This window comes from Megalopta genalis, chromosome 4 (genome assembly GCF_051020955.1).
Source record: "Megalopta genalis isolate 19385.01 chromosome 4, iyMegGena1_principal, whole genome shotgun sequence".
Lineage (NCBI taxonomy): Eukaryota > Metazoa > Arthropoda > Insecta > Hymenoptera > Halictidae > Megalopta > Megalopta genalis.
This window is the reverse complement of record NC_135016.1, coordinates 5,947,399-5,972,364: the sequence shown is the minus strand read 5'-3', so window position 1 is coordinate 5,972,364 and position 24,966 is coordinate 5,947,399. Positions and strand designations below refer to the sequence as shown.

Here is a 24,966-nt window from a genome sequence, read left to right as displayed (position 1 = left end):
TAAAACTGTTTTCGAATCGACGAAACGGCTCGCCGCTTCCACCGAAAAGCAAGCCCAGGCTCCGACCCGGCCAGGCGTCATCGCGCGGTTCCAATGCTATTTTTGCCGGTGGCTGTCCTGCTGGGATACGTCGACCGAAAATCGGGGCCAGGAAGGTAGCAGAATTCGCGAGGAGAAGGACGGCCCTTTCGCTTTTGCGTGCTCGATGTAGTTGACAGTCGGGTAAAGTCGACGATCGCGACGTTCGACCTTCGTTTTCCTAGGGAATTTAGGGCATGGACGGGGCTCTTGGAACACCCGAGGGTGTGGAAAAATCGCGATTAGATTGCGGAAGCTATAGGAGTCTACTTTCGCTAGTGGAAGAGGCGACCCTTCGAACACCTGTGACAACGTTATTTCGCGCGCGGAAATCGCAACTGCAGAATTCATTCGAGGAAATCTACGTTTGCCGGGGAATTCGGTGAACGAGCATCTGCGACAAAGACCGCTGCTAAAAAGCCGCAACCAGATCGAAGAATCCAGCGGATGATTAAAGAGTCTACTTCTGCTGAGAGAAACTCGTGGAATGAATAGCTGTGCGAACGTCTGAGGCAAAGTGCGCGGAAATTCTAGATTGCAGAGTCTACCAGAAGATGAAAAGGTTGACTCTCCTGCTAAGAAATTCATGGAACGAACGGAGCCTTTCGAATTCATAAGAGAGGATTCGCAAAAAAGCACAAGCAGATTGAAAGAACCAGGAAAAGACTGAAAAGTCTACTGTCGCTAAGAAATTCAGGGAACGAATCACTCGTCGACTGTCCGTGACAAGATGTGCAAAAATCGCAACTGGATTGCAGAATCCGTTTAGAAGCAGAGGAAGTCTACTTTTGCGAAGAAATTCAGGGAACGGATAGCTCGTCGAGCATCTGGGACAAGGTGCGCGAGAACTGCAACTAGATCGAAGAATCCTGCGGAAGATTAAAGAGTCTGCTTCTGCTGAGAGAAACTCGGGAAACGTCTGAGACGATGTGCGCGGAAATCGCGACTCGATTGCAGTGTCTACCGAAAGACGAAAAAATCTACTTTTGCTAAGAAATTCAAGGAAGGTATAACTGTTCAAATAACTGAGACAAGACAGGCGAAAATTGCAACTGGATCGAAGGATCCGCCAGAAGATTGAAGAGTCCGCTTTTCCCAGGAAATTCGAAGAGCTCTGTTCGCTCTTCGAATTCACAAGATCCGCAAAAATCGCAAGCAAATTGAAGGCTCGTGCATCAGAAGACGAGGCAAAACTCGAAAAAATCGCGACCAGATCGAAGTAACCAACAGCAGATCAAAAGAGTCTACTTTTGCTTAGAAATTCAAGGAACGAATGACTCGTCGACTACCTTGAACAAGATATGCAAAAAATCGCAACTGGATTGCAAAATCCCTTACAATCTGAGGAGTCTACTTCTTCTAAAAAAATCAGGGAATGTATAACTGTACCAATAACTGAGACAAGACGCGCGAAAATTGCAATTGGATCGAAGGATCCGCCAGAAGATTAAAGAGTCCGCTTTTCCCAGGAAATTCGAAGAGCTCTGTTCGCTCTTCGAATTCACAAGATCCGCAAAAATCGCAAGCAAATTGAAGGCTCGTGCATCAGAAGACGAGGCAAAACTCGAAAAAATCGCGACCAGATCGAATTAACCAACAGCAGATCAAAAGAGTCCGCTTCTGCTATTAAAGTCGACGAACGAACGGATCTGTTCGAGCGTCCGGGACAAGGTGCGAGCGGTAAACGCGGCTAGATTGCATCGTCTGGCGGTAGCCGAAGAGATCCAGTTTTGCTAGGTAATCCGGCGCAGAGACCAAGGAAATATGTAGCCGGATATTCGAGATGATGGACGAGTGGCGTTTCCATGCGTGCAGGGCTTAATGCAGTCCCATTAGGGTCCGGGGGTTTGACCGGCGCAACACTTGTCAGCCTATCCTACGGCCTCTTATTACTTACTGTGATCGAGCTCGTCGTGTTCCACAAGGTATCCGGTCGTGTTGTAGATGTGATGGTCGGGCTTAGCGGTGCTGGTCACCGCGGCTCCGCCCGTTACTGTCGTGGACGGATTAGTGGGAATTGCTGTGCCAGCGCTGATCGCGGCTGCGACCGCGCTGGACGGCGACGAGGACATCGTTGATACGAGATTCATGGCGGTGCCGGTCGAGTTCTCGACCTTGGTCGCGTTCAGCTCGCTCGTCATCGCCGTCCTAGCTTCGCATATCACCGGAACGAAGATTCGTGGCTCTCCGGCGACCGCAACGCGCCGTTACTGCAATTCCGTGCTGATCCCAGGTGGAGCTAATTCGGGCTCATCGATCCTGGCCGGTTCGCCGGCGTTCGGGACAACTTCCAGATTCGGCTGGCGATTGATCGCGCTGGCTTAGACTCGTTCCACGAGCGGTATAACCTCGGTCCGGGATGCCGGGGACAGCCTCGAACAAGGTCGCAGATAGACCAGGAGTCGACTCGTCGCTTGGGACAGGGGCGCGGGACCGACGCGGGACCCGGGCTGCGCGCTTCGCATGTCTTCGGAGCTGATCCGTGGGCAATTAGCCGGCCCACTCAAGCCGGTGTCCTCGAAGACGGCCGCGTAATTGGATCCACGGGCATCTCCCTATCGGCGAACGGGGCTCCTCCGGCCGAGGTCGCGGCGCTCCGGAACCGCCTCGGCCCCGTAAACTCCTCTCGTTCGGCCAAACTTCGCCGGCCCCGCTTTATCGGCCCCTTTTGGCCGGCGTGTTCGCGACCAAGACCGTTTCCGGCCGAGACCGCGCCGGTGTTAGCCGAGGTCGGAACCGATCCGGTACCGATCCCGTTCCGTGCCGCCGCCGAACGGGATCAAGCGACGAAGAAATTCCAGCGGCTGGGATAATCCTCGTTCCACCTCGTCCGTGTTTCAGCCCCTCCCGACGGCCACGCGAGCCTCTCTTCTATTCTATTCTACTCCCGGTTCAATTTCACAGCGGCGTAGAAAACGATCCTGGCCGGTGTTCGTTAGCGGCGCGCCCCGTTGTCGCTCATTCTCGCCTCCCCGGAGAGCGGGCCGCTTTCTGCAACAGAAAAGAAAGGAGATATCGGTGTTTCCGCATCGGCCGTGTAATTTCATTTCCGACTGCCGGGCTGCTCGCAGTCGGACAACCAAGATTACTTTCGTCGCAGCCGCGAGGAACGTTAACCGACGGAATCAAGCGCGATTGCCAGCATCCCCCGGCCGCGGACGCTCTTCCGCAGGCTTCACGGTCGTTACCGGTACAAAACGCGCTCCGCGTGTCCCCGAGAAATCTTTTTTCGAGGCCATTTAACACGGCTCGTCAACGACGGGCGACGCCTCGCGCCTTTCCGGAGGCGTCTCGCCGTTCGCCGTTTTCCTGGAAAACAGGATCACCGGGTATACAATAATGTCTTTCCAATTGACGCCCGGATTGCGCACGAAAATGGACAATTTGGGAAGAGGTGATACGATTATTCGAGCCTTGCGGTTTGTTTTTATAGTCATAAATTGTCCACAAGGCTCGAATAATCGTATCTCCTCTTCCCAAATTATCCATTTTAGTGGACAATCTGAGCGTCAGTAAGGGAGACATTACTGTACACGGTCCGCGGGCACGACCAATGTAGGACGCGCGAAGAAATAATCTCGGAACGATCCGTGGGAACGATGGCAACGGCGCTATCAAATCCGTTTGTTTGGGGATTCAGGGGTCGCTCTAAATTCACGCGATTCGTCATCTATCGTCGCAGAGGCCGATACAGCCGACTCCATCGCGAGTCGGTGGCTCGATACGGAGGTGGAATCGAGTACAGCATACAGTAAATTCTATCGAATTGATGCTCAGCTTGGAAACAAAAATGGAGAATTTTCGATCGTCCAGATCAATTACGATCTAAACAAATTGTACACTCATTCCATTGGAAAGTACAGTAAATTCTGCCCGATTTTCCTATTGAGCTTGTAAACAAAAATGGACGATTTGGGGAGAGGGGAAGAGATTGAACGAGCCTTGCGGTTCGTTTTTATAGTTGACGATTGTCGATGATTATAAAAACGAGCCGTGAGGGTGGAACATCGCGGCCCATTTTGAAAATTCCTATCAGGCTTTTCTGGTGTTTTCGATACGCGCTACAATTTTAACCCATTCCCGATTCAAGAATTCCCCTTGCGAGCATCTTTTCGAACCCTGGAACTACTCGCCTTCCTAGTTCGATATCGATTTGTCCAGAATGAATGCATTTTCAGTATAATCGACGAGCCATTATTGCTTTCGGGTTGTAATCGAATCCCGTGAAACGAAACTTGGTTATTGAAATTGACTCGGGTTCGCGGGTGCGTATTGAACTCGATCCCGTCCCTACTCGACGGGCGCCGCGAGCGGAGAAATAATCACGGAACGGTTTATAGCGGCGATCGCGGCGCCGCGGTTCTCAAATTCATTTATCCAGAAACTGAAGGATTACTCCATCGGCCGGGCTTGTTTTGAGCCACGGCCTCTAAAAGCTTACAGATACGGGGATTTACGAGCAAGCCGGCGCATCAATCCTTTGTCTCCGAATCGGTCACAGTTTCCCCGAGCGTTTCTAGTCCTTCGGTGCCCGGACTCGATCTACAGTAATGTCTCTCTAATTGACAGATTTTGACCACAAGATTTGAAAATGAATTCTACTAGTCTCAGTAACTGGTCCAAAATTTTGCTATCGGCGGAGGTGGACCAGTTACTGAGACTAGTGGGATTGATTTCTGGACAGATGACAAAAATCTCGAAAATGAATTCTACTAGTCTCGGTAACTGGTCCAAAATTTTTCTATCGACCTAGGTGGACCAGTTACTGAGACTAGTAGAATTCATTTTCGGGACCGATCCCAAAAATCAGGAAAACGAATTCTACTAGTCTCAGTAACTGGTCCACCTAGGCCCATAGCAAAATTTGGGACCAGTTACTGAGACTAGTAGGATTGATTTCCGGGATAGATTGGGATGCGAGTGTAGATCGATTTTTTGTAAATGTTATGTTTACTCTTGCTAAAAATATCCCAGTTCCGCCCATTGGCACGGCTGCCTCGCGCCAGCCGATCTCGCCTCTCATTGGCCACCGTTTTTTCGTTAATATCTCGCAAACGAAGCGGCAGATTGCATTTGCGCCAAGGAGAAAGTTACTTCAAATGATCTTCGGAATCTCTTATTTTCCGGAATTTCCCATTATTCCGGAGCACCCTGTACATCATATAAACAGGATACGCTGTATATACAGTAATGTCTCTCTAACCGACGCTCAGATTGTCTACAAAAATGGACAATTTAGGTAGAGAAGATACAATTATCAAAACGAGCCGCAAGGCTCTAACAATCGTATCTCCTCTTCCCAAATTATCCAATTTAGTGGACAATCTGAGCGTCAGTAATGGAGACATTACTGTAAATGGCCGCGAGCAGGCCGGGCTATCGCGGAACGAGGCTCCGATCGACGCCCGGCAGGGATTGATCCCTCGATTTCCATGGGCCATCCGTCCTCCATGAAGGCGACACTGATTCGCAATAGATCCAGCTCGGATTCGAGGCGGCCACGGTCGGCCAATTTCGTGATAGAACGGCGCCCTGCGCGCCGAGGCCGGCCGGGTTCGGAGAGGCTCGCGACGCCCACCGCCGGCCGCCTCGATAATTAAACTTGCTCGATAGTTAGCGCGGCATTGTACCCGGCTAACAGTTTTCCGTGGCTCCGAGTAAATTGTTCATAAGCATGAGTTTCGAACGGAACGAACGCGCGCGTGCCGCGTGCGAGGATTCTGCTCGTTGGCCCACACGCGTCCACGGTTTTCCGGCCGCGCGCTCCTCTTTCTCTCTTTCTCTTTCCGCTTGGAACCCGCCGCGGCGGCATGGCGGCCAGCTCGGAGATTTCGGCTCGGTACAATGACCGCGATAAATCCTCGAACGGAAAACTCGTTCGCGCCCAGTCATTCAAACGAGATATATCGCGGCGCGCCGAAAACCCGAGGAAAGTCCGAGCGACGACGAATAAGCTACGGCGACCCAGATTTCCGCCTAACCATCGCCGCGCGCCGGCGCCGTTGCACGCCGAACGCGGTGAAAAGTCATTTGACTAAAATATTGCTATAATAAAAAGTGAACACGGATGTACGGTTCGCCGGGAGTGTGGCCTCCGATTTGCCGTGATCCCTTTTATCGCTTATTAATTTTTGCGGCGAGCAGAGGATCCCATCTCGAAATCGTCCGCGAGTAATATCGTCGTCTGTTATGTTTTTAAATTACACGACGACCAAATTTGCTGCGACTTTGCAAACGACTGCTACTTCTATTTATCGCGCTGCCACTTTTGTGCTCATTTTCTTTCTTAATTATACGAACGCAGCGACGGGATACAGCGTTCGTTACAGTCGCATTATACAGGGTATTCCGAAAATGTCTCGCAATCCGGAATTAGGGGATTCCTGAGATCATTTGAAGTAACTGTTTCCTTAGCGAAAATGCAATCCGCAGCTTCGTTTGCGAGTTATTAGCGAAAAACAGGGACCAATGAGAGGCGAGATCAGCTGACGCGAGACGGTCGAGCCAATCAGCATAACTTGGCTTCGCGCGCTCGTTGAGCGGGCCGCCTCGCGGCAGCCGAGCTCGCTTCTTATTGGCCAGTGTTTTTCGTTGATAACTCGCAAACGAAGCCGCGGATTGCGTTTTCGTTAAGGAAAAAGTTTCTTCGAATGACCTCAGGAATCCCCCATTTGCAGATTGCAAGACATTTTTGGGACACCTTTTATAGACTATTGGAAACGCAACAGTTTCTTCTGATTCTCAAAATTGAACCTGGAACGCTGTAAAACTGTGTAAAAATCGCGCGATTCGAGCCTTCGACTAGCGGGTGTTGTTCGTTTCGCGAGTGTCGTGCACGAGGTGTTTCATCGAAGGCGTTTGGTTCAAAGTGTTCGTTACCCGAACACACATCTACATCGTACAAAGATATTCGCATTGCACAAGAACGCGTATTTACATTGTACTTTGAGACACAAAATGTTTCCTCCACCGCGTTTGTCGCCGCGATCGCTCCAAACCGTGCGTCGTTCGGTCACCGACCGGGATATCCGAACGCGTGCAACACTGGAAACCGAATTGCGAACGGGGTTTTAAAAAAATATCTATTACGCCGGGTCAACAAAGGGCGCTCGGTCCAAAGGGGGAATCGTAAACGTTGCGTCCGAAACGATCGGGCCCGGTCGGAAAGGTTTCCACGGGCGGAGGAAAGTTTAAAAGCGCTGCTCGGAAGCCTGTTAGCTGGGACACGCGGTTTTAATTCGACCTTTAGTATCGATAATTGGTACTCGGCGGCCGGGCCGAGACGCTATTAACACGGGCCATCGACAGTTCGAACACGGCCCCGCATTAATTGGCGCAGCGCATTGAAACTGCGACTGCACTGCGGTCGCATCGAGGACACTCCTGCGAGAAGCCCCGGGCTCGTTCGTCGTGGTTGTCGCGCAGGATGCATCCGCTCCGGGCCCCCCCGCAGCCCGACGACGTATAATGAACCCGAACGAGACGGAACGGGACGGAACGGAACGGGACGGAACGGGAGCGTACGAGCCAGCCGCGGCGCGCAACGGCGAAATTATTAATCGGATTGAAAAGCGATTCGACGAGTTTCGCGGAGCCGCGCCGAGGGAAGCTCTTCTTTTGTCGCGAACGGAATTCCTGAGCCCGGAGCTGCCGCCAGCCTGCTGCTCCCGGTTATAATTTATTAGACCCCTGCCGTGTGCCAGCTCATCGATTCGACGTAAGAACGACGGAGTAACGGTGATTACGCGACACCTGTGCTCCTTTGCGACCTCCTTCATCCTTGCCCTCCTCCACCTCCTCCTCCCCTCAACCCTCCAATTTCGCTCGTTCTTCTTCTTCTTCGTCTTCGCAGAGTTTCTTTCGCGCGATATGGGACATTCGAGCCTATTCTCGTCTCGACGCTGGCTCATTCTCCAGAGATCCGCGAGGCGAGAAACTCCGGGAAATTAGGCTTCGGCGAGGAGCTAGTTCGACGCGGCTCGAGAGACCTTCGGAAGCTGGAGATCCTTGCGGAAGACGCTTCATCGTCTTCAGGAAGCTTTAGAGGTACTGAAGCTTCAGTTCGCGAAGCTTCCCGCTTCAGGAAGTCGTTGGACTCGGGTCGCCAATATTTTCAGTCGATATTAACCCTTTGCAGGCGGAGACATTTTATCACTAAATCCAAGATGGTTTTCCGGTACTACAGTTTTTCCATTTTCGGTGATTTGTAATCAGAGGAAATTCGTGGGAAATGAAAGCCAGTCCTGTGATAGATACAATTCTTTTAAATATGAACGTTTGAAACAATTTCGATGTAAAGAATTTCGATATTGAAAATTATTTGCGATGAAACCATTTCTAGCGACGCCTTGGTGCGCAAAGGGATAAATCTGTATTCAACCGAGGGGATGTTCTTCGGAATAATACTGATATTTTTAGCGTTCATAACGGAACACTGCAACACTTCAACAAATTGACGACTTGCGTCGTCAAAATCGACTTCAATCGAACAATAACTATAAAAACGAGCAGCAAGTATTGTCCATTTTTCTGCGCAATCTGAGCGTTTATTTCTGTTCGCCTTGACATAACCTTGACATATACCACCCCAAAAAACGTTATTCAACCCTCTCGTACCAATTAACACTGGAACTACCGAGCCCTGAACGCGACCATGCATATTGTTTCATAAAAACGACAAAATTGAATTTGTTTGAACTTCCTACGCTTTCTATTGTAACATATGCTCGAATGAATATAACAATTTTTGACGTAAACATTTTCGCAGCGTCGGATACTGTAAAAGAAACAATCAGAAATTCATCATTTTTACCGATTTGATAATACAGTAATGTCTCCCTAATCGACGATCAGATTTTACACAAACGTGGACAATTTGGGAAAAGGAGATACGATTATTCATACGATTATTTATAGTTACCAATTGTCAACAATTATAAAAACGAGCTGCAAGGCTCGAATAATGGTATCTTTCCTTCCGAAATTCTCAATTTTTGTGTACAATCTGAGCGTCAATTAGGGAGACATTACTGTAGTTCTAGCGTTAATAGGGCAGCGCGACGTGTTTCCACGGCAATCCCTCCCTTATCATTCTTCTCCCGGAAACTCGAGCCCATTCTTCTTTGCACAAGTTTCAATTGTACGATCTCGTACGCCCCGGGAAACTCGATCGGACACTTCCCGACAATGTTCGACGCCGATGTCGGGACTCGGTGGCTCGCGGCCGTCCGCGGAAGCTTTTAAACTCGATCAGCGAAGTCGAAGTGCTAATCCCGCGGATTGATAAAGAAAATGTTTGATCGGCAAACGCGGGTGACAAAGATCCCGGACGGGTATATGCGGGTTCCGGCCGTGTAATCAAGGGAACATCGCCTAGCTCGCAATCAGCGGGAGGATCGCGGAACCGCTGGAACGTGGGCGGGTGCTCGTGAGCCGAGATTTTAATGAAAATTTACATTCCCCGGCTGGCTGTGTTACCCGTCGGGTGGGCCGGTGGTACGTCATGCATCTTCGCGGAGAATATCAGCTTAAAGCTGTGCGCCGCGTCGGACGGCGAAGGACGTAAGCGGATGAAAAGTCCGCTCTCCGGCCGCCTCTCCGGAGCTGATTCTTTCGCGTCGCCACGGCTGTTACGGTCTCGCCGGCCCTGCCTTACGTAACTCTGCCGTGATTCTGGCCGCGCCGCTTCGCCGATTTGCATAATCGAACCCGGCTGGTTCGGCCTTTCGCGTTCGCAACCGGCTGCCGCGCGGCGCCGCCGCGGCCGCTAGACGCGGATCGCCGCATCTGCGGCGTTAATAAGAAACTTTCACGGCATTAATTCCGTTAGGTTCGTTAAACCGGCGCCCACGGCGCCCGCCGTGGCAACGGCAGTTCGTTCCAGCGCCGGTCAAAAATGGCTATCGGCCCCCACCGGACTGAAACGCGAACTTTCGGGGTCGGCGACTCCTTCTCTCTCTCTCTCTCTCTCTCTCTCTCTCTCTTTCTCTCTCCGTCCCTCTCTCCGCTATTAGTTCGTTAAACTGTTAATTAATTTGCCCGTTGAATAAATTCCGCCCAGGCAAGAACGCGGCCGCGTTTTTCACTTTGATCCCCGATACCGGTAGCCAGCGGCCGGCTTCATAATTAACTTTTGCCAGGGCCACCTTCACCTTCGGGGAACGGCGCCGAGCCCGATCGGCACCGCGCGTGGTCCGTCGCCGTTGATATTCTATTTCCTCGGCGGAACAACGGGGCCGGTTCGGCCGGCCGCGGGAAAAAGAACGCCGGATACGCGGTCCCTCCTCCTCCTCCACCCCCCGCGTAACGCGCTCGGCTCGGATTTCTCGAACAACAAACGGCATTAATTAATCCACGGATTTCTGATCGGCCGCCGCGCCGGAGAGAGCAACGCGCGCGGGCCCGCGCTTCAAGTAATCAATGACCAATTCAATTACCCGACCCTTTCGGGGGCTTAATGGCGCTAATTACAAACTCGACGGGATTCATTGTGCCCTTTGCAAACGGGAATTTTCGTCGGGGCTCGGCCACGACAAAAGCGCCACGGCCGGCCGCCATTTGTTATTTAATCAGCCGGGGCTTGTAGCGATCCCGATCTTTTTAACCAGCGTGCGCGAAATGAACCGCGACAGGCTGCGAGACCCCGGCCCGTTTTCGTATTAACTCGTCCCAGCCGGGGCTGGGTCAATTTTGGCCCAACAATGTTTAGATCGATCGCTTGATCGTTCAATTTGTGGCAATTAAGTCGGAGTAATGTCTCTCTGAGTGGCGCTCTGTTTGGGAACAAAAATGGACAATTTGGAGGGAGAAGATACGATTGTTCGAGCCTTTTGGCTCGTTTCTATAGTTGTTGACGATCGGTAACTATAAAAAACGAGCCGAAAGGCTCGAACAATCGCATCTTCTCTTCCCAAATTGTCCATTTTTGAGGACAAACTGAGCGTCAATTAGGGAGAGTTTACTGTACATTGATATTGTACTAGGAACAGCAGAATGGCTAATAGGTTACATTGGCTAATAGTCTTTAAACATACAGTAAATTCTCCCTAATTAATGCTAACTAATGAAAAAAATTGGAAACAAAAATGGGAAATGGGAAGAAGAAGCGAGCCGTGAGACTCGAATAAACGTACCTCCGCTTCCTAAATTGTCCATTTTTGCATTATTTTTTATACTGTACACGCGTGGTCATTTATCGTAAACAAATCGACACGGAACGGTACACTATGCAGCAACGTGAACAAATTGTTGAATATTATTACAAACATTCAACTGACGCCTGATTTCTCGAGGAGGAGACATCAGCTGATCCTCAAAATCGTGCGATGCAAAATCATGCATCCGCTGGTTATTTTTCCGACGGGATTTTCCAAAAAGAAATGTTCACGTCAACAAACCACAAACGATCTACTAATAAAAAAAAACAATATCATAGCCGCTGTTAATGAAATAGAATCCCAACTCTGTAATAATGCAACGGAAAATTGGGTGTAACGAGTCGGGCTCGTGGAAAAACTGAATTAACGTTACGCAATGGACTTTCCACTAAAATGAATAAACCTGAAACAACTCAAATAATTTGCGTTTCCTTTCACTTTGAAGATGCGACATTCAATTTCAATAGCCCTATGCATCCAGAAGAATTGCCCGACAAAGCTCGGAATCGTTCATAAACATCGCCGACACACAGCACATTTGTGAAAATATTCCGTCATCCGAGGGTTAATCGTGGAAAAGCTGAATTAACGTTACACAATGGACTTTCCACTAAAATGAAGAAACCTGAAACAACACAAATAATTGGCGCTTCCTTTTAATTTAAAGATGCGACATTCAATTTCGATAGCCCTATACATCCAGAAAAATTTGCTGAACAAAGCTCGAAATCGTTCTTAAACATCGTCGACAGCACATTTGTGAAAATGTTCCGTCGTCCGGGGGTTAATCGTGGAAAAGCAACTGCTCGCAGCGGCGCGAAACAGAAATTTCGCCGAAAGGAGACGGACGGCAGTTGATCTGCGCGAGTCCTCCCGCTTGATAAATCGCTCCAGCGAGTTTGCGAATTTGCGAGGCCGCGTCGCGCCGCGTCGCCGAGCTGATGCACTTCGCCCGCAACATGTAAATCCGGAAAGACGATGCGCCGGGCGTGTCTACCAGCTGAATGACGCTCCCCCGGCCGGTATTAACCGAGAAGAATGTCGACGCCCGAGAGAAATCCGGGATCCAGGCGGATCGGGAGAGTCACCGGCGGGAACAAAGGGCTCTCTCGGTCTAGCTACGAGTATTAGCTTCGGCTCGCAGCGAGCTTCCGCGCGCCATTCCTTTTCGTTGGGGTAAATGACGCGGAAACCCCGAGAGCGAGAGAGAGCGCGAGAACGAGAGAGCGATAGAGCATGAGAGAGAGAGAGAGAGTGAGAGAGAGATAGAGAGAGAGAGAGAGCGTGATAGAGAACGCGTAGAGAACACGAGAGAGCGAGAGAGGCGACTGGCCGCTCGCCCGCTCGCCTCCGAAAACGCTGGCCCGAAGATGGAGGCAATTTGCGAGCAACTAATTTGCGGGTTCTCACGGCTAACAGGGCCTCATTTACGTAATAGTTCGCCGATCGGCACACACGAGCCGGCCGCTCGTCGGCGACAACAATGGCCGGCGAGCAGCCGAGCAACCGGGCCGAGGCGAGTCGAAGCGAAGCGAAGCGAGCAGGTGAACGTCTATCCCGATAGACCGTCGTCTCCTATCGCAATTACGATTCCCGGTGTTATCGCGTGCTTTGTTGCGCCGGTTCGTGTTTCCATTGTGCATACCGCCGATGCAAATCCATTCGGCATGACGGCGGGGCCGAGGGGCGGCGAGAGGCGGCGCGGTACGCGGGCCGGAAATTACAGAGCTTTATGCTCGAATATCGAGCGGCACCGAAAGACGGATACCGAAGCTTTTCCACGGAAAAACGAGCAAGTCCGACGGCCGGTCCGGGTGGCCAGACTTTCGAGTTTCCAATAATTAATAGCCCCCGGCACCAAGCATCATCCCGCCGCCGCAAAGGCCAGAAGCTCGGCCCTGTTCGGCCGAGTTAAAACAGCGAAACTCCCGCGGGAAACGCGAACGGTCGACGAATCAAACCCCGCCGTAGCCTAGATCCGCGTCCGCCGGAACTTCCCCGCGCGGCTCGCGAGATCGCGCGAGGCTTCTTCTCCGCGGGAATTTGTCTCTCGCCAGCGCGTCGCGTCCGCGTTCCCGGCGAACGACGGAGCCGCGTTTCTCCGCGCTGGAAAACACGCCGGCAGCGATCATCGCGGCAGAACGTTCCGCCGGGCCGCGTAGCCCGTGGCGCAGAATCCTGTCGAGAGTCGGCGCGATTCGCGGATCAGCCCGCCAGTCAAAAGGCGAACGAACTGTTTGCCGGCCTGGAAATTTATGTTATCGGCGGCGGAAGGGGCTGGCCCCGCGCCTCGTCTTTCCAATTTCCATGATTGCGTTTTCCGGCGGGCCGAGCCGGGCCGGGTCGGGCCGCAGCGGCTCTGGCTCCGTTGGCACTTTGATTGCCGGCCGATCGAGTCGTCAAAATTGTTTCGCTCCTCGAACCGCATTTTAATCGAATCGCGTGTAAATTCGGCGCCGCGGCGTTCCGCCGTTCCGCGAGTTTTCGCGATCGCGTTGGCAATGCGGTTTCGGCGTGTTCGAGGAACGGGCGCGCGCGGTACAGCTCGAATGGAGTTCCGGTACGAAAGCTCCGGGGTAAATAACGCTAGAACGGGCCGATTAAGCCCCGCGCGAAAATATTCGACGGGGATGGAGCTCTCGCCTCCGGCGCGCTAAATCAAACTGACATTCCATCGGGCCGGCAGAACGCGGCCTGCAAAAGCCCCGTCCCGCGCGCGAGCTGGTCGGATCGCCGCGGAATACATACCGTGTTAGGAACGCGGCGAACAAGGCCGCGCGCGCGGCCTTCGCCGGGAACAAACGTTTCGCGGCGGAGGCCGGGAACGTTGCGAGTGTTCGATCGGCGAGAGACGCGACGAGATATCGAGGCTGCAGGAAAAGCGTCGGAAGAGCGAGAGAACCGGAGGAAGACGAAGAGAGAGAGAACGAAGAGAGGAGAGAAGGCGTCGCGTATCGAATAGCGCGCTTCCTCGCAGCCAAACGAGATTCCGGGACTCCTCAAGCGTCTGCGAAAACGCACCGCTCCCATTTCCCTCGGCGCCTCTATATTTTCCCGATGTCGGAAAGCTCCGGAAAAACAAAGAGAACGGAGCGCGAAAGAGGGAGAGAGAGAGGGAGAGGCAGAGAGAAAGCAAGAAAATTTCGACCCGCGATTGCGAGTCGAAACGCGCACGCGATTCCGGTATCGATCACGGGACCCGCGCAGCGTGACTACGCCGGAATTCCATCGGAAGTTTCGCAACTCCTGGCAGCGCCCAAGGTGTCTCAATTAATTCCAAGGATCGCGAGATGGTATCCGCAATTAAATAGGGAAGAGAACACGAGGCGGCAGTGGGTCGCGCGCGAGCGAGGCCCGCCTTGCGATGCGGCTCTTTTAAAATCGAAGGTGACGGAACTTCGTCGCCCGATCCGACGATTCGATCGGGGCGCCCGAGGGTTCCTCCCGAAGTTGCGAACGTGTCGTGCCTCGTAACCGTGTTGCCAATCACCCTTTTCCCTCGCGTATTCTCCGTGTTCCACGGAATTGGGGGGTGAGATAATGCTCGCACGCTTGCGCAGCAAAAACTGGATGTTTGCCGTCGCGCTGTTTCTTCGTCTCCGTCCCCTCTGTTCGCCGTCTCTCCACCCCTGTCCTCCTTCTTCTCCTCATCCTCCTCTTCCTGCTCCCGGTCAATTTGTAGTTCCATTCTTCGGGAATTATCGACGTCGTTTTCCGTAGGGGGCCCGCCCGCCGGCCTCACCCCCGCCCGGTAACCCGTTTAACGGAAGTTCGGGGTAAGAGCCTCGTCAAACGTCGCGGTTGATCCACGGTTTGTGTCTCGAGCAATCGGGTCGCCGGTACTCGCTAAACAAGTTTCGCCGTCGCTGCGGACTAAGCCCTATTAAGTGGATCCGAGCGACGAGATCCGCGGGCATATCGAATTACGGTTATCGGTAGGAAACCGAGTCTAATTGGTCGAATACGATGCGGCGCGCGGCGGACGCGCGCGGGGGCCGGGGGCTGCAGGCTCGGTCAGGAATTAGTTTCGATTAATTTCGTGTACGGCGCTCGTGAGATGTAATCGCGACAATTATCGACTCCCGGAATTCGCCGTGGAACGAGAACCGAAGCTGCCGTCGCCGCTGCGACCTCCGCGCACCGCCCGGCAAATTGAAACCCCACCGGCGAACGTCTTTTTCCACCCTCGTTCGACGTATCGGGCTCCGTTAAATTGCGCCGACGACCCACAGAAGAATTCCGCGGCAATTAGTTGCGCGATTCGTGTGCACGGCCGCGCGAGGATTCTGCGGCGGCGGCTACGGGGATGTCGGGACTGGCTCGGGGAACGGGGGTGATAATCGGACGGTGTATAATCAGGGATCCGGGCGCCGGGGCGAACGCCTTGGAATAGAGTGTCGGACACAACGAGTAACACGTGTACCGGTTGCCAGACAAGCTCGGAGTTTGTCGGACGTGCACGCAGCCCGCAAAGTGCACGCGCCGCGCGCGTCTTGGTCAAGACTTCGGAACGGTGGCCGGCGCGCCCCTAAATGGGAACGTGATGCGCTCCGCGCGGACGCCTACCCGGCCGTTGGAAACACAGCGGCGTGCATTCAGCGGAAGCCGTGAACTCGTATTACTTTCGCGGGATTTAATATGACGGTGAAACTCAAAGGATTACGCGCGAGGAACGAGTCCGTGGTGGGGGTGGGGGCGCAGGAATTAAATGAATCCGAACGAGCAGTTTTATTGCGCCGGCGAATGGCGGGCGAGAAAGCAAGCGTGATAAAGTAAGCGAGAGAAAAAGAGTTAAGAGAGAAGCAGCCGGCGAAAATGTATTAATTAAATTAATAACGCGACAGCGGGGTCGGGGACGAGGCGCCGCGCCGTTCCGCTCTCTGTTTCCAGTTCCGTTATATTTTCCGGAAACCGTTCGATCCCCCCCGGAGAAGTTCAAGACTTCCCCCGCCGAAGTTTCCATTAATTACTCGGGCCCGGTTAATTACGGGATGCCTTTCCGGTGTGTATCGGGCGTCCGGGGCGTCTCCGGCGGCCTCGCCGAGATTTCCGCGAACTGCATTTTTCTCTCCTGGCTCGCAGACACCATTAAACACACCGTGCGAAATAAATCAGTCCGCCACCCGTAAATTCTCGCACGGTTTATCGCGCTCGCCTTTTATACGCTCGTATTAAAACACGACCGGTATACATGCGCGCCGGGTGTCTTAGCTCGGGCAACCCCCCGCGCGCGCGTGCAACCCCCTGTTTTCCCCGGCGCGCGTTCCGCAATTTGGTCACGCGCTGTCTGCCGATCAGCCGCGGAATAAATTGCGGCACCGTGGAATCCGTTGGCGGGCGAGCGAGACAGACGGTTCCCCGCCCCAGCCGCCCCCGAACTCTGAAAGGATTCACTGACCGAGACTCTGCTTCCGCGTCGGGCGAAGCCATTGTTCCGACTTTCGTTCGTATCGGGAGCAAGAAACCTGCGCCGACCGAGGACATTCTAGAGAAAAAACGTCGGAGCTTTTCGAGGACGGGGCTGCTGCTCGGTTGCTTCTCGGTGGTGGAATCGTGACTGAGATTCGTCGATCTTTCCCGAAACCCGTCGCGAAAATTCAAGAGCGCGTACAGCCGTACTCTAAATAAAAGGATCGGGGTGCTCGAGACGCGGGGACCGCGGGAGGGGGCCCCGGCGAAACGTAAGACGAGAGAACGTTAAACACGAGACGACCACTCGGGGATGATCGTACAACGAGAAAGTGGTTAGAAGGGGTCAAGGGCCACTCGGCGCCGCTCGTTCCAGTTAAGTCAAACTGCTGACTGCGCTGGGTGACGATCCAACAGATGCTCTCTGCACATCAAAGAGCCTCGTTTTTTTCCGCGAACGTTCCCCGCGACGAGGGGTCCGTCTTTCGGCGGACCCCTCGATCCGCGAAGCCGTCGCGAGGCTGCGTCGCAATCTCGCGCGCGTCGAACGTTCCTTCGGTTTCGGGGGCTGCGGCCCCGGCGAGCGATAATAGAGAGGAAGTGCAGGTCAAGGGGCACTCACGGCCGAAGAGAGCGCGGCACGACCCGCCGCGCGCCGAGGCCACCCCTCCGATCTTGTTTCCTCCACCGCGCACCGACTCGAACTTCCCCCTCGACGCGGCGCGATAATCTCTCGGCCGGCGTCCGTTCGCCCCGCACCCCGCTCGGAAAACAAGCAAACGGTCCCGCGGACGATCGTCGTCGGCCGCGTGCACGACAATCTCCACCGGGGTGATAAGGATTATCGATCGACCTCGCGGCGCAACCCTGCTCCTCCTCCTCCGCCGCCGAGATACATCCGGAGTAATGAAGGTTCCGCGCGGATTAACCCGCAGCGAGCGGCCGGCGCCGGCGGGATAGCGATTGATTTAAATAATTTATGAAACGCATCATCAGAGGCGAGGGAGAGCCTCGGCCGGAGCGCGGCCGACGGGAGAAGACGGAAGGAGCCCGGGACAGGGACAAAGCTCGTTATTCTCTGCTAGAGGCTGCCGGCGAAATTCCTCGGGCACAGTTTCGCGTATTGTGCGGCCACAATACGAGCGCAGACACCCGACGCGCAAACCCATTATTATTATTGGCGCCGCGGTTGTTCCATTCTGTTGTATTACCGCGACGGACAACTAACCCTGACCTATTACTCGGATCCGGTCTCTTGCGAACTCTGTACCGCGGCCGCTTTTGTGTTCACTTTTTCCCTGTCTACGTAGTTGCCTTAAAATGCTCCGCAATTTCGGTTGTTCGGGATTCATTCGCGATCTTAACTCTATCCTGTAATGTGCTCATTGTTTTCGCTTTCTTTTCTCTGTTCTCTTATCCGAACGTTTAGGTGAATATCTCTAGTTCGAGTTTTCTACTAAGTGATAACGTTTCGAGATAATAGAATGCTATGATAGAACGTTTGGATATCGGGAATATTGTTAATATAAATGTCCGGATTAGCGAGTATCTACTGCTGGTTTTTTCGAGCATAATTATCTCTGTATCTCGCATCTATTATATCTACTGTGCAAGTATCATGCTTGCTACACTTTTTCGCATTTTTCTTCTTATATGTATTACACGATATATGTATTAATAATAATAATAATAATAATAATATATATGTGTATATATTTCTATTTATTTAGATCTTTTATTTTTTCTTCTCTCTTTGCATGTACTCGCGCGATTGCTACATAAAATCTATTTCTTATTACTTCTTCTCTAACAAAGAGTTTTTCTACCCCAACACGTGAATAAATATATTACTATTATTATTCTTATTATTATTAATAGATATATATCAATAATAATAATAATAGTAATTTGTATATAATAATAATAATTATTGATATATGTCTATTAATAATAATAAGAATAATAATAGTAATATATTTATTCACGTGTTCGGGTAGATATATATATATTAGATATATATATTATTATATATTATGTATTACATGTATCGAATAAAACGTATTCAATTCAAGTACTAAAAAATAATGAAAATACGAGTCCCGAAAGCGAGAACCAAAGGCACAATAATTAGTCGCCGCACAATAACCGGCGCCACGAGCCTAATCGGTGTCTTATCCCGACTGGCCCGACTCACAATCGCCGGAGGTAATCACGTCGCCGAAAAAAAAATCGGCGGCCGATTCGCCGCACGTAGCTATCCGGGTCAGCCATTCCGTCCGGCAAATGAACGGCTGAAATATTCAAAGGTAATCGCGACGCGTGCGCCGAGCACCGTCGAGCCAGCGCCGAGCCGCGCCGGCTGCCATTAACATGCGAACATTTATCGAGATCCCCCGTCGAAGCTCGATCCGTTAGTGAATCGAGACGACGACGACGAGGATCGGCGCCGCGGAAATTTATGGCGCGGTCGTTTGCAACCCGTAGCAGCCGCCGATCGGAGCGGGCGCTCGCTCGCGCTAGCACCCCACGCTCGCGCGCGCGCGCGCCGGGCAAAGATAAACGCGTCCGTGCCCCGCCGGAAAATTTCATTTCGAAGAGTCATTAGACCCGGGGATATTGGCACGAGAGCCGCGAGCGACCAGTTTTCTAACTTTCCACGGGTCAGCGTTATAAATAAAAGCGGACGCGTCGTCGCCGCACGGACACCGATCAATCGATCAGACTGTTTACGGTGCTCCGTCGCGGAGCGAGAGACCCTGTCACCGCTACGTGTAATTATACTGGGTGCTCGCCGTGTCCGGGACCATCGAGACTACTACGCCGGAAACCGTAGCGGAGAGATCCCGGGTCCTCGACGTAAAAAAATATACCGCAACTATTCTCATAAAACCGTGCGCTTCCGTATCGATCCTCGAGCGAGTTGCGCCCGTTTCGAGCGGGCCGCACCGAAGCGGAGCCTGCGACTGAAAGTCCGACGAATCGGCCGGGCGTAAATAAACAAGTGTGCAACAAATTTTGTTCGGCCGAGCCACGGTTCGCGAAAAATCGAGCTCGAAAATCCGGCGTACACGCCGCTGCCATTGAGTCCGCTCGGCCGACGCGTCTCTGTTCATGAGCCGCCGCTACCCCCCGCGCGCAAATCCCCGCGTACGCGTGCCCCGTTAATAAATATCCGATCTCCACGTTACGCCGCAAAAACTTTTATCGTCCGCTTTTCATTTTCGCCCATTGTTCCGCCGGCGAGCAGCGGCGCTGAGAATTCCCGCGGAACAATTCGACGTTTTCCCTCTTGCGCGCCGCGCCGGGCATCGCCCCCGATGCCCGCGGATTTTGACAGCGCATCGGCAACCGGGATTGAAATTTGAAAGGATCGCGTAGACGCATTGTCGGGGAGCGCGGTGGCCGGGGGGCGAGGTACGCGGAGCAGTTTCGCCGAGGTCGGGTCTAAAAAGCGCGGTCGGCTGAATCGTCGGACGAGGCCGTGGCCGGGCCGGGCGAGCCGGAACACGGGGAAAATGCTGAAGCAATTAAAAAAAAAAGGGGCGCAAAAAAAAGAGAGGGAAAAAAGAAGGGCGAAGAGGTACGGGCGAGTCATTAAGCGATGCGCGGAGCTGAAGCTGCGGAAGGCGGGGCGTTTCGCGGTGGAGGACGGCTGGCCTGGGCCGCAAAACGCGGACTTTTCCTCGGAAGAGAAATCAAGTTAACCGGCCGCGCGCGGGGCACGGTAATTCGTCAAAGGAGCGCCGCGGCCTGATGCGTTCTGCCGTCTATTTCGGCGCTGACTCGAGCGGATGCTCGCTCGCCTGCCAGCCAAGAGCGTTCGCCCCGAGTTCGACGGGGCTGCACAGAAGCGGACAAAATTATTCGCTTATTAAGTTGCGCGCCTTCGCTCGCTAACCGTCGCCCTATTTCCGCGGAAGCCCGATTCGCGTGTCGACGTCGACGACGACGCCGACGGCGGGCGCGAGCTGCACGCGCGGATTCGATTGTCTCCCCCATCGGCCATCTAGTAATTGCGAGCGCAGGCCGGCCGTGCGACGCGGGGGCGGCCGGTCGACAATCAGCCGGGACTGCTGATTATTTGAAACGAGTGGACGTCCGTCGATGCATCGTTTAATGGAAATTCGCTTTGCCCCGGCTCAATTAGCCGGAAAATACGGTTGTCTCGGAAACGATCGGCCCTGCGATACCTTGTTAACTTCGGTCCGGAGGACCGGTCCTCCCCTGCCAGCGATTCCGGGCTGGATTCGCCGAGAGCACTGCCGGACTTTCGACAGCTGTTTCCCCGGGTTTTACGAGATTCTTCCATCCAGCACTTGTCCGAGAATTCCAACGTCCCCCGGCCGCCGATGCTCGCCCGTCTAATATTCATAACGGTGCACCCTCTTTGAACGTAATCCACGTTCTTTCATCATCCGCCGCGGTCTCTTCCGGGAAACCTGTTCCTTTCTTCGAAGCATCGTCGGAATACAATCGAAGCACTCTGCGCCGGTTAATGCGATGGAGTCCATTTATTATCATTACCGCAGGTCCGTTTAATATTTCTAGCCAACCGTATTCTCCGAACTTCCTCTCGTCGTTCTTAATCCGTTGGAATTTCCTCGGCGATCGTCGGAGCTGCTCTTCGTCGCGATCGTTCTCGCTGCATCGCGTGCCGAAGACGGCGTTATCGCTACGCGGACGGTCCGTCGACGTCTCTTCGGAGAGCGGCAGCATCAGCACCGTGCACGGTCGAATGGCCGAGGCCGGTTTTTGTCGGGAACAACTGGCCGTCGCCGGCGGATTATTCGGATCTCGCGGCGGATTAGGAGCCGTCAGTCCGCTGCGACGGCTTTTCCGAGGGCGATCCACAGGCTGGACGAATCGGTCGCGGGTCGGATCGAAGCTACAAGAGTTCGCGAAGGGCCGTGGGACTATAAATCAACCGCGTCAATATCGGCGTCCGTTTAATAAATGACCGCGGCGCGCGGAAAAAAGAGGAAACACGGTTCGAACGTGTTTCCATCGCGTCCGCCGGCCGTTATAAACGACCCGCGCGAGTGGAGGCCAGCCTCCTTTATCAAAACTACATTCTGCCCGAATGATTCCGATGGCCGGCGGTCCGTCGACGGGCCGAGGGGGGCCGAGAAATTAATCGTTGTACGCGGCCGGATGCTCCGCGACGGTTGCGGCAGCAAGCAGGGAGCACAAAGAAAGTTTCCCCCCCTCCTCCTCGCACTTCGACGAGAAAAAGAGCCGCCGTTGAATAGCAAAGCAGCTTCCACGGGACGCGAGAAAACTCGTTCGAAACTCGTGAAATCATTTCGCGTGCAAGTTTGACGCAATTTGCATGTGCAATACGTTCCGGCGGCGCGGCGCCGCTCGTCCCGGCCACCCTCTGCGGCCACCCTCGAGCGCGTCTTGACGTTCCGCTTTCGGACGAGGCCGTCCCCGCCGGGCCATCAAAGCGTCCGATTTCCCGGCGATTAAGTTACATTACGCGTAATGACGGGACCAAGGCCGGTCAAAGGGTGCTTTACCGAACCCGGCCGCCGCGGCTGGGTCACGGGAATTAATGCCGTTCCCCCGGGAGAACAATGGACAAAGGTGTTCCCCGGCGGGCGACGTTCCATTTGCCAGCGCCGAGGATAATTGACAGGGAGCCCGGTCCGTTGAAAAATCCCTCTACCTCCGTCGGACCGACGTCGGACGGCTCCGTATCCGAATCGGTACACGCTGCGGCGCAATAACCAATGCATTCTTACCAAGTTACACGCGTCGGAGGCTCCGCATCGCACACCATTGTCCTGCCAATTGTCGGTGGATCATCTGTCGCACGTTAACATACTCCGGTCGAGAAGGACTGAGAGAGAGAGAGAGAGAGAGAGAGAGAGAAAGAGAGAGAGAAAGTAAGAGAGAGAGAGAGAAGAGAGATAGCGACAGAGAGGAGAGACGCGCGCGATAGTTGCACGTCGAGGACGACGGAGTTCCCACTTGTCTCGCGATCTCCTCCGAGATTTTCCTCTCCGCTTCCGACGGAGCGGACACCTCGCAGAGGGTTGCGCCGACTGCGTAGAAACGTCCGAGCAGTGGCCAGGCGATGGATTATCGACGGAACAGGGTGTCGATGACGCGACACGGCGACAGAAACGCGGATAAAACGACACACCTCTGTGCCAGCGGCGAGAGCCAGAGCTGATGCGGACCGCGGAAGGGAGGCTGCGAAACTGAGATGAAACCACGGCGCAACCCCGGTGCGCGCGCGCACCAAAACCACCCCCGGAATACACGGAAGCAGCCCGGCCAACCGAACGCTACCCCTCTACGTCCCTCCCTACTTACTTCTCTCCAGGACGACTACTACGACGGCGACGACGACGGTGAGGACGACGAGGACGTCGAGGACGACTACGCCGCGTCCATTTTTCCTCTCTCTGTCCCTTTGTCCTTCGCCTCCTTCCTCCGCTCGCGCCGTATTCCACCGTGGAACATCTCCTACTCCGCGCGAATCAAACTCTCGAGGCTTTTACGGACAGCGTTCCCACTGTTATTGGCGAACGCTTCCGGGTCGGTAGACCCCAGACGAATCCGCGAACCGCTCCTTTGTTTCGTTCCCGCGGCGTTAATTGATCGATCGACCGATTCCAAGGCGAGCGGAAGGAACCACGAGCGTCCTTTGTACGATGGAGCGAGCGTGACGCGTGGGAATGGAGGCTCGCAGGCACTACCGGCGACGCAGCAATTGGGACCGCCGCGAATTGACACATACGCTCGCTGTTCTGGCTTCGGGAGCAACGAAGCCACGCCTATCAAGAGTTCGGCACTGTTCGAATAATATTTCGATTAATATCACGGATAATATCTCGAATAATATTTCGAACAACATTCTGATCGAGAAATATCTCCAATAATATTTCATTCGCGACACATTTCGAATGAGCTTCTCGGACAAAATTCTATCCGAGACGTATCTCGACTAAAATTTGATTCGGATAACGCGTCGGAGAAACTCTTCGCGGAAGGCACTGTTCGAGAGAAATATTTCGTATCGAAGAATCTGTTCGAAACGTTAAACGAATCGAATTTCATTCGAAATATTTCTCGGCAAAGAATTTTCTACGAACGGCTCGTTCGAAATATCGTACGAATAAAATCGTACTCGAGGAATTAATTCGGCATACGTTTCGGATACAATTTTACATTCGAGGAATCGATTCGATGTATTTGCCGTGTAAAATTTTCTCCGGCGAATTTGTCGGAAATATCGCGCGAATGAAATTTCATTCGAGGAACTTGCCGTGATAAATGTTATTCGAACGATGCCCGCGACACCGACGCCCACACCTCGGGGGCGAGCCAAGACAAATTCTATTCCGCCAGGATTTCGGACAGAGTAAAGGCTTTTCGTAGGTCGCCGTTGATCGCTCGTGGGAGTTGCTTTTGCCTCGCGAGACATTGTTCCGTAACGCGGAGAGGAAGCGGACGTCGTCGATGCAGGACCGGCAAAGGATCGAGGGTGTCTTCTTTCTGCGGCGCGGCGTCGCATGGCCCGCAGCTTCCGGGGCGAGGAGAGCTCGCTGGCCACGGCTGGACTAGAGGATTGCGGAAGAGGATGTCGAAGACGGCTGAAAATAAGAAGAAAGGATGAAGTTTCGCAGGAAGCGGGCAGAAGGCGGAGGATTAAAACGGGGGAACTAACGCGGTCTTAACGGAGCTCGAGCGCTCGCGCGACGGGGAACCCGACGTGACTGGAATCGGCCGACGTTTCCGTATCGGAGTTCAACGGTTGTCCGAGGGTCGACGCGAAAAACTGGCCGAATATATGGGAAATGATGGGAACGCGTTCGAGGTTTGCCGGGCCGAGGCGGCCGCGGTTCCAGCTCGCGCGAGCGACGCTCAATGGCTGCACCAACAGGCCTCGGAACAATGTTGCTCATTCCGGGCGACTTTAATTGGCAATTACCGGGCCCGTTGGCAAACTTGCGCCATTTTAAATTCGTTTAATCGAACCGCGTCCATACCGAGCGGGCCGCTTCTGCTTCCAATTTACGGCCGGCTCCTCGCGCTCGCTCGAATTCCCGGTGAATCGGTAATCGACCGACGCCGAACAGTCTTCCCTGATCGGAAAATTCGAGCCGGCCGTCGGGAATAATCGACAGTCGTGTTTCCGAGCCGCGATTTTCGTCCCGCGATTTTCGTGCCCGCCGGCCCAACCGGCTATAGAAATTTATCGACTAGCTCCGGCCGTAGGTGAGTTAATACACGCCCCGAACCCTCCGAGCGGATTTAGTTTAAGCGGCGGCTCCGCGAACTTGACCCACTGCCGATGCTGGACCGGGGTCGT

General features: G+C 53.5%; 1 protein-coding gene across 1 annotated transcript in view; it reads right to left on the bottom strand.

The window, feature by feature from the left end:
• Positions 1-23,343, bottom strand: part of LOC143258730 (uncharacterized) — a 114,990-nt gene extending 91,647 nt beyond the window's left edge. The window contains exons 1-2 of the mRNA XM_033474369.2: positions 22,388-23,343; positions 1,976-3,069 (exon numbers count right to left, since the gene is read on the bottom strand). Coding sequence (XP_033330260.2) covers positions 1,976-2,219 — 244 coding nt within the window. The 5' untranslated portion in view covers positions 2,220-3,069; positions 22,388-23,343. The remainder of the gene's footprint in view (positions 1-1,975; positions 3,070-22,387) is intronic.
• Positions 23,344-24,966: the final 1,623 nt, after the last annotated feature.